Here is a 10,227-nt window from a genome sequence, read left to right on the forward strand (position 1 = left end):
CAAATTTGAGTGCAAGTCATAATGATAGTGACAACAATGGTTCTGAGTAGTGTTTAGATGAGGAGTTTGGTATGCTCTCTTTGAAGACACCAAGTGCAAAAATAATTAAAGAAAGGAATAAGGCACTTGGAAGTGATCCTGGACTGCACAGATATGAAAGAGTAAGATATCATGAGTAAAGATTGACTTATGATAGTTATGTGGCTCGTTATTGTGCATGTATGACAAAAATTATTGAAGAGATAGAACCCTCTTATTTTGAGGGTGAGATGTTAAAGATACAAAATGGCCGTTTTTAGGTTTAATGGCCATGTGGCCGACCGCCCATCACTAACTGCTACTAACCCTAAGTGTACAGCTATATACTTGTGTGAGCCACTAACACTATGTACAGTGTGTATTGTGCCTAAGTGCATAAGATAGAGAAGAAAGAAAGAGGGCACACAGTGTGTCGGCTCCCCCCCTCCAACTTGTGTGTGGGGCTATGGTGGTGTGTGTGAGTGTGTGTGCATATTTCTCTTCCTCTTTCACTGTGCTCCCAGCTCCTCTCCTTCATCTAGTATCAAAGTTGTTTCATTCCTAAAATCGCTTCAACGCACGCGCACTTTCAAGAGTGTAAACAAGGTTCTGACTTCGGCATCAGCAAATTCAGCGTTCCGAGAGCGTTTCCAATAGGTTTCGTGCAATTTTACCCCCCTTTCGGAGCCATTCGTGCCATCAAAAACCTCATTCGATCTACAGTTTAGGAGCTGCATTTTGCAGCTCTCTTTTGGTAGTTTGTGTTGCAGAGCTTCCATAGCCATTACAGGTACCATTATTGCAGTCTCTTCCATCTACGAGAGCCCAGGGCTTATTGGGGAGTGTGTAGCCTCTTTTGGAGTGGCCTCATACACACACATAGAGTGGGAGTTTGACGGCATTGTCTTCTTCGATTACAGGTACAGATACATGTATAGGTACAGGTATAGGTACAGGTATATAGAGCGGTTTGGTTAGCTTCCTATGTGCTTCTCGACTACGGCATCAACATTGACTCATAGGCTAGATATTTCAGTGCTTGTGATATTCCGGTTCTAGTGGGAGCAGTTTTTTATGCGTACATGTATATGTTGACAGTTTTTACAATGTTTGAGCTCTTTTGAGAGCAGTTTGACTCCCCGCATGGATATTTCTTTGCATGCACTTGCTTTTGGTGCCTGTTTAAGTGTGACAGACTTGTACGTCTTTGTGAATACTTACATTGTACACTTTTGTGGAGCCATCTTTTGGCTAGTACGGTAGTCCCGACCAATTTTCTGAGACTTGGTCCGGATGATAGCCATATCTGAGATTTGGCTATACGTTTTGTTGTATAACCTACGTTGTTAAGGGTTGATAGCATGAGATTTTCATCGAGCTAGGGTATTCTCAAATGTGGAGATACTTTTGATGATAGAGGTAGCTGGAGCATCCCTTTCGAGGCCTCGCCATAGGACATGTATAGAGTGGTATAGGTTCTTTTGACACCGAGTTGGCGGTCTATGGTCAGTTTGACGATTTATGCGCCTCAATTGGTCTCTATACAGTGTGCTTTTGAGAGGCATATCCCTCTTTTATGCTTTGTGAGTGACATACTTGATCATTTTGTCTCGTATTTTGGTTGATATAGTCCCAAATACAAAGGAGACTCTATCGAAAATTTTCCAGAATCTTTTGGTAGTTTTGTCACCATGTCTACTAGCAAAGATTGTGACATTTATGACATGAAGAAGTTTGATGGCACTAATTTTCAGCTTTGGAAGAACTAAATGCATGATGTGATTGTCCAAATGAAGCAAAAGTTGCATATTGCCTATGCAGCTAGAACTGAAGATATGTACATGACTCAGTTTCAGTGGGAGGAGCTTGATGAGCTATGCAAGTCTACGATTAGACTACACCTTGGTGAGTCGGTGTACTTTTCAGTGTTAGAATGTGAGATTGCTCGTGCTTTATGGCAGAAATTATGCGACTCTTACGAAAAGGATACGGCTAACAATAAGATTTTCATGATGCGAAAACTTTTCAACCTTCGTATGAAGGAGTGAGGACAACCATATCAATGATTTTGATTCTCTTTTTGTCCAGATTCGTGCACATCGCATGACCATTGATGATGAGATGAAAGCAATCTTTTTACTTTGTTCGTTGCCACCCTCTTGGGATATCTTTTGCACAGTTGTTAGTAGCTCTGCTCCTAATGGTACGCTAAAATACGATGATGTTATTAGTGCACTTTTGTCAGAGGAGATGCGTTGGAAGAAGGATTGTTATGCTTGGGAGCGTGACAAAGAGAAGGGCAAAGATAAAAGCCACGATCATGATGATAAAGAGGAGAAACCAAAGCGTTCGGTTAAGATTAAAGAATTGAACATAGTTCAAGATGACAGTGATGCGCAAGACATTAATATATTGATTGAAAATAATGATGTCTTTTATGATGCACATGAAACATTATCTTTGCAGAGTTCTATGCCAGCTGAACTCCTTGTTAGTGGTGAAGTATCCCATACATGGATTCTTAATTCTTTGTTGCACGTCACACCTCATAGGCATTGGTTTACTACATACGAGAAAACCATTGGCTCTGTTACACTTGGTGACAGTTACTTTTGTGACATTGTTGGCGTAGGTGATATTGCCATTGTTATGGAAAATGGGGTGCAGTTTATCATCCATAATGTGCGTCATGTTCCAGCCTTGACATGCAATCTGATTTCGGTTGGACGTCTTGATGACTTGGGTTACAAAGTCACTTTTCATCAGTAGTCTTGGCATGTTGTGAAGGGTCATCTTATTATAGCCCATGGTTCTAAAGTTGGTTCACTTTATCCTCTTTATGTATCTGATAAAAACAATGTTCTTTCTATAACCGAGCTGCCAATTGTTGCTTTGTGGCATAGCCGGTTAGGACATATGTCAAAAAAGGGAATGGAGTCACTCTCTCATTTGGGCTACTTACTGTCTGCCATTTTTTTAATTTTCCTTTTGTGAGCAGTGTCAATATGGAAAGCAAACACGGACCCATCGTACACGTTTTGACAAAGAAAGAAAACCCTTAGAGCTTGTGCACAATGATTTATGTGGGCCTATGCCTTCTAAATCCCATGGTGATGCGTCCTATTATGTTACATTCATTGACGATGCAACACGACATGTTTGGGTTTACACCATGAAGTTTAAAGATGAGACCTTTTCTTGCTTCAAGAAGTTCTTATCTAGTGTTGAAACTCAGTTTGAACATAAGTTGAAAGGGTCGTGGAGAATCATCCATTCAGGGATTTGTAGACAGTGATTATGCAGGTTGTGTTGACAGTCGTAAATCAACAACAGGTTGGATTTACACATTTGCTGGTCTTGCTATTTTTTGGAGATCCGTTCTTCAAGACTGTACATCCATTTCTACCACAAAGGCAGAGTATGTTGCATTGAGTGAGGCATGCAAAGAAGCTATTTGGCTTGCTTGCCTAATGAAAGATCTTGGATTGGAGCAGTGTATACTAGTTCTTCATTATGACAATCAAATTGCTATTGCCTTGACTAATAATCCAGTGTTTCATTCTAGAACGAAACACATTGATGTGCGTTATCACTTCAGTCGTGAATGCCTGGCAAACAAGAGCCTTGATTTAGTGAAGATTCCTACATCAGAGAACACAATGGATGCACTCACTAAAAGTCTCTCCAGCCATCAATTTCAACATTGTCGTGAGTTGATGGGCATTAGGTGAAGAGTGGCTCTCTCCCATTCTTGTGGTCTCCCACATTGGCCATCAAGTGGGAGAATGTTAGGTTTATTGGCTATGTGGTCGATCGCCCATCACTAACTGCTACTAACCCTAAGTGTACAGCTATACATTTATGTGAGCTACTAACACTAAGTAGAGTGTGTATTGTGTTTAAATGCATAAGATAGAGAAGAAAGAAAGGGGGCACATAGTGTGTGTCGGCTCTCCCCATCCAACCTGTGTGTGTGTGTGGCTATGGTGGTGTGTGTGTGTGTGTGTGAATGTGTGTGTGTATTCCACTTCCTCTTCCGATGTGCTCCCAGCTCCTCTCCTTCAACAGCAAGCTATGGATGAGAAGATGACTGCCTTGATGCACATGGACCATGGAAGTTAGCACCATTACTAGAGGGAAAGAAAGCAATTGGATGTAAGTGGGTTTAGATAAAGCACAATTCTGATGGCAATGTGAGTAGGTACAAAGAAAGGCTTGTGGCCAAGGGTTACATATGGGATTGATTATGAAGAGACGTTCAGCCTTGTAGCCAAGATGGCTACCATTGTTGTTTCTATTGGAGTGGCTTGAAACAAATAGTTGTAAAGAATACTTGCTTAAATGGAGACTTAAAGAAAGTTGTGTATATGATGCAACCACAAGGTTATGCGAATATGAGTCGAACTTAAAGAAATATACCTTCATAAGGCCAGAATAGTCTAAACTCACGAATTATAAGAGGGGATAAAACGCTCATTCACTTAAAAATGTTTTTAGAAAAGACATGCACAAAATAATTTGAAACAACTTACTTGGCTAAAACTTGAAACAAGTATTCAACTTTAGACTCGATAAGACATCTCAAAGACTTAATCGTAGAAATTAGACTCCATACAATAACTTCTAAAAGAACAAATATAATTCCTAATGTAAGCTAAGTATTAAAAATGAATACTACTACAAACCTAGAAAGAAGAGACTGAAAATAACCAAAGAAGTACAAATATCCAAATTTGACAGTATGTGACCTCAACTTCGCTGCTTGTCCAAATAGGAAGAATAAGATTACCACCTTTATCATGCATAGCGGACAACAACTATGACATCCCTACTCACGTTGTCAACGTCTAGAGCTTGGTATGGAAGGATTGTGAAATTCCTCATCTCTTGTGCAAAAGAATGATGCAAGAATTGTGATTATTTGCATCTATGTGGATGACTTCATTGTTGGTGGTGATGATGTGGCTGAAGTAGAGGTTGTACATGCTCTACTTAAGCAAGAATTTGAGATGAAAGATATGTGAGATTTGCATTACGCTTTTATTCGCACACAAAAAGGTGTATGGTTGTCACAAAGACATTATGCCTTGAACATATTGACAAAGTATGGTATGGCTGATTGTTCGCTTATTGCAATACCGTAATGATGTAGGTGAAGTGCTTGAGAATGCTACATGTATAGAAAGATTGTGGGTAGCTTGATCTACTTGAGTATCTTACGTTACATAGTTGGATTGGTGAGTCAATATATGCAATCCCCCAAACCTGGATGCAGTGAGGCACATATTGTGTTATGTGAGTGCTACTTTGAATCATGCACTCTTTTATATGGCTATTGTTGAGTTACATCTATAGTTACACAGATGCAAATTGAGCTGGTTGCACATATAATCGCACGTCTACCAACAAATTTATATTTTCACTTTGGAGTGCTACTATCACATGGAGAAACAAGAAGCAACGTACAATTGCTCTATTGAGTACAGAGGCAAGGTACATGGGTGTTGTAGTGGCAACATGTGAGATAACATGGTTGCGATTGCTACTTTAGGACTTCAGAGTACAAATACAGAGCTCGGTTGCCACCTAATTTGACAACCTTAGCAACATACAATCGGCTCAAAATCTAGTGTTTCATGCAAGAACGAAGCACATTGAGGTGCATTACCACTTCATCATCATCATTAGAAGAAGAGAATTTTAACGTCATAGGAAACTACACCACTTCATCAGAGAGAGGGTCTTGGCAAGCCTTGAGTACGTGACGATGGATGAGCAGGTTGCATATATCTTCACAAAGGCCCTTGGAGCAAAGAAATTACCATAGTTTAGAGCGACACTTGGCATACCGGAGATGACGATCAACTTGAGAGGGTGTGTTGAGATGTCAAGCTCAACATGTGCTTTTCCTAGATGACTATCACAGACATCCAACATCACTGGTACGCCTTGGTGGATACATATATCTTCGACAGTGATACTATAGTTGGACTGTACCGACTTGGTCTACCTACGAGAGTGATAGCACACTTATCCATCCAACTCACTCACTAGCGGTTTACACTATACCATTGTGCTAGTTTCCCTTCATGTTGTAATTTCTCTTTTATCCATTGCAGACTTCTTATCTTGAGTTAGTGAAGAAACGAAAGAAGGTTTTGCCTCCATGTGTGGATGTGTGTGTACTTGCAAGAGCTCAAGCTCTCTCCTTCTCTATCTCTTAACAAGATTGACTTCTTACCAAGCTAGTTCTTTCAATGTGCTCATGTATCACCCATACAAAGCAATCGAAGGACCATGTAAGTCCCTTGAAGAGTTCATTGTTGTGTTATCTATAGGAAGCGACAATCCTTCTTAGCTAGTTGAAACTCTCCATCCCCATTGCCACTCCACCTTGAGCCTCCCAACTTAGTCACCTCGTCACTATTGTATATTACTTCCCTTGTCATCCCCTTCCCATGAAACACTCTCCTTCTGGGTTCCAACTACAAAGCCAATCCTCCCCAAGCCCAAAGGGCAGCCCTACATATGCCCATCCTAGATACACCTCTAGCCCCAAAGCCTTCCAAGCCAGCTATAGGAGTAAAGTAGCCAACTCCTTGTAACCCCTGATGTGGATGGTGCCCTCCTAGAGGCTGTGGAAGATCTACATCAATGATGAGCACATGAAAAGGGCAGTCGTGCTAAGCCCATCACTGAAGATATCCTCAAATACATATTATAACAAGTTTCACTTTATGATCTACTTTGCCTCAATCACTAACTCTAGAGTAAGACATTGGCTATCATTCGATCTTTCTACCATGGGCCAAGTCTTTGTGGCAACCATCTTCCATAACTCTTCATAGTCATACATGATTACATGTTACTTCGTCCCTCTCACTGATTATGGACGGCCTAGCCTCACAGTCTCTATTTTTGGAAAACAAATTTACTGGAGTGACCATGGATGGAGGCTCTAGCATAAATCTCATGCCCAAATTCACAATGCGGGCCCGACCCTGCTCCTTTTACCATCACACTTGGGGTTGTTGAGCAAGTTCCCTTGCAGTTCAAAGGGTTCTCTTTTCACCTAGATTTTATGATAGTGTGCCTTCCTTAAGCAGATGGTGGTTTCCCTCTCCTGATGGGTGGACCTTGGGCAAGTCACACCAAGGCTCTACATGATTAGGGAAATGATGCGTTGACGATCTTCACTCCAAGCTGCCCTATTAAGTTTGAAGGTGGTGTAAACCCAAACATCAATCAAAGTGCCCTTCCAATTCAATCCACATTAAAAAACCCTCCAGAACACTCTAATGATGAAGAGCTATTGGAATGGATAGCAACAACTGAAGCACTTCCTTGTTATGCAATCACTATTATCCAGCACAACCACTTGAGAAGCATGTCTTCAAACTTTGCTTCGCAATGGTGTGTTTTCCTTAAATCCACAAGAGGGCTTGTCCTGGTGTCCTTGGATTGCCTTGTCAAAGCAGAGTGTCTTGCTTGTAAGTGGACAGGATGAGAGAACAGGAGGGGAGGACAGGACAAGGATGAGTCCAACAAGCCACAAATGATAAGTTCACCATAAGCAGTCCTGCACAAGGTCACAACCCCACAATATTGACAAGCCCATCCTCTGCCATACTTCAACTAGGCGGGAAACAAGTCTTTTACACGACTGAAAGAAACAAGCTGCATCTTTAGTGTCCCAAACCAAATAACATCATCCGCTCATGAAGTCCTATGCAGAAGGGCAGTCTGCACGCCATTTCAGTCACTCAAATAATCTAGAGTCCCCATTATGCAATGCATCTGCAATCTCACACCAAAAAAGCTGACCCAAGAAAACTAGCATCAATCCATACATACATAGCAAAACCAATAAAAGCATCATCTATCTGCATGGAGAACCACATGCCCCAATCTCTCACAAAGTCCCACAATCCTGCATGTAGAAAGTCCTCTCAGACACATAGATATACATCCACCTCACTACAAGATCGGCCAGTGAGTGGCTTCCTGTTTAATAGAAGCTTGACAACTCCATGTTCTGTACAAAAAGGTCAAGGCAAAGACCTCTTTGGCAGGCTAATTTAATGAAAATTAACAAATTCTTTAAAAAAGAAGGGTGAGCGAGGGGGAGTTGGGGGTATTTTGCTTCACCATTTATTTCCGTTGGTTGAAAAGAATGTGTCCGGATCATTAATGCATATAGATGAAGTGTGTAGATGGAATTTCCACTTGACTAAAATTTTGGTTTACATTCAAAAGTAACCATTGTGTTTCTCAATGAATGCACAGGGGTTCTTCTTGATTTTGAAAAGCTTTTGGAAGCTCCAAAGACTTATGCAGACTTAGGGTTATGGAGACTCAACATAGTCAGAAAGCTTGTCATTGATCTCAGTCTCATTAGTGTTCACTACAAATAGGATCTCTTCGACTCTTACCCTGTTGCGCCTGATCTCTTCGTCCTGAAAGGTTTGATTTATCGCCTTATGCATTCTCTCCTCATTGGACAAAGTATGATCCTCCTGGTTTACATATAAGCACACATTTGCGGTCGAGTTATCCATTTTCTTGGCAAAGAGAAGCAGCACATATGATAATAACTCCTCAGGAGAAATAAATGATGAAAAACTAGGGGTGGATGCAATTTTATATGTTTGAATAGAATTCCTTTAACCTTTCTTGATTGAACAGATTAGGGAAAGCCAAGGGTTGTGTGCATGTAAGAAAATTCAGAGCAAGTGTTCAAGGAATGTACCGATATGTCGATCTTTAGTGTATGAGAATCGTGAGAGGCTTGGATACAGTTGTTCATGAGATCTTTGTCATGAATCAACTGTGGGGAAAACAAAACAAGACAAGATGAATTGAAAACTGAGGAGAGCACATATTTGAATGCACTTCATACCATTCTTGCTTCTTCATTCTCGAGATCATCATACGAGTCACTCATCGCAAACTGCTCCATTACTGAAACAGCTTGTGCCGCAACAGACTCAGAGAACTTGTTCTCCAGCATTCTCATGGTTGCAAAAGTGTTTCTAGGTTAAGATATTCAACATATTTTGACAAGGCGTTCCCGTCTTTTGTAATGAGCATTCCAATGAGAGCTCAAAAAAGTCTTACCAAACTCATTCACGTGTATATGTTGTCAACATTTTGTGCACACACATATAGACTTCCCCATAGATGCACAGCTTCAGCTTTTTTTTTTAATATACATAGATAAATAAATATCTTCCAGATGACAGATGTATAACAATATAAACAACATCCAGAAAATTACTTCACCTCTAGTAATGACCAGTTATTAGATAGAAATGTATAATTTAGCTTCAGCCGTGTTTTGCGAATTAATAGTTTAAGGGTACAAGCCTAAGATTCTAATTTGTGTGTGTGTGTGTGTGTGTGTGTGAGAGAGAGAGAGAGAGAGAGAGAGAGAGAGAGAGAGAGAGAGAGAGAGAGAGAGAGAGATGAAACAAAATGCTATATCAATGTCTTCAAAAGATCAAATTGACCTATGAGACCAAAAGGTTACATCCATGTGTGAACATAAAAATAAAAACAAATGAGGGTACCTAGAGTGAGTAAGTATGTAGGCCTACCCTACATCATCATCATCAACATCATCACATAATACATCATCTCAAAGCATATGGGGAAGGGTACAATCACACGAGGGCTACTGAGGTGTACGATGAAGAAAGTATACAATGGTGATCATCCCATGAACTCTCTCATGAGTCTCTGCAGTATGGCCTCAAATGTCCTCTATGGTCAACTCTCGGGGGGGGGGGGGGGGGGGGGGGTAGCCTCCCATGCAGACCTCGTCTATAATGTGAAGATCCTCATATCCACGGGCGTCATGACCAGGCAAGCCAGATGGCTCGATCAAGAAGGATGGTCGAGCATAACGATCTTGTGGGAGTTCCCATAAGTTGTGTTGAATACCATCGATCTCGTAAGAGCCTAAAGGAGGGGCAACAGCTCTGCTCGGATGATTGCAGGGGGAGCCGAGGTCTTAGCCTTGATTATCCTCGAGATCATGGAGATAAGTGGCCACCCATCTGTACGTCCATGCTGATGACTACGATGATCTATTGAGGGTCCGCATATTTGCACTCCATATAGCATTGCTGAGGCAACGAGAGTATCAAAAATCCATAGCTTGGTGCGAGGCTCTTGGACACATCCTCTCCAAACCTCCCAAACCTGCGT

The 10,227-nt window shown here is 41.1% G+C and overlaps 1 protein-coding gene across 4 annotated transcripts in view; it reads right to left on the bottom strand.

Annotated features, from left to right (window-relative positions):
• Positions 1-8,228: 8,228 nt before the first annotated feature.
• LOC147442295 (dynein regulatory complex subunit 3-like) overlaps positions 8,229-10,227 on the bottom strand; it is a 159,440-nt gene continuing 157,441 nt past the window's right edge. The window contains exons 12-14 of one of the 4 annotated variants that reach the window (XM_086528527.1): positions 8,918-9,044; positions 8,768-8,845; positions 8,229-8,534 (exon numbers count right to left, since the gene is read on the bottom strand). In XM_086528527.1, the coding sequence (XP_086384653.1) occupies positions 8,364-8,534; positions 8,768-8,845; positions 8,918-9,044 (376 nt within the window). In that variant the 3' untranslated portion in view covers positions 8,229-8,363. The other 3 variants (XM_086528528.1, XM_086528530.1, XM_086528529.1) reach the window with 3 other exon arrangements.

Source organism: Adiantum capillus-veneris, chromosome 14, assembly GCF_014529385.1.
Source record: "Adiantum capillus-veneris isolate H3 chromosome 14, ASM1452938v2, whole genome shotgun sequence".
NCBI lineage: Eukaryota > Viridiplantae > Streptophyta > Polypodiopsida > Polypodiales > Pteridaceae > Adiantum > Adiantum capillus-veneris.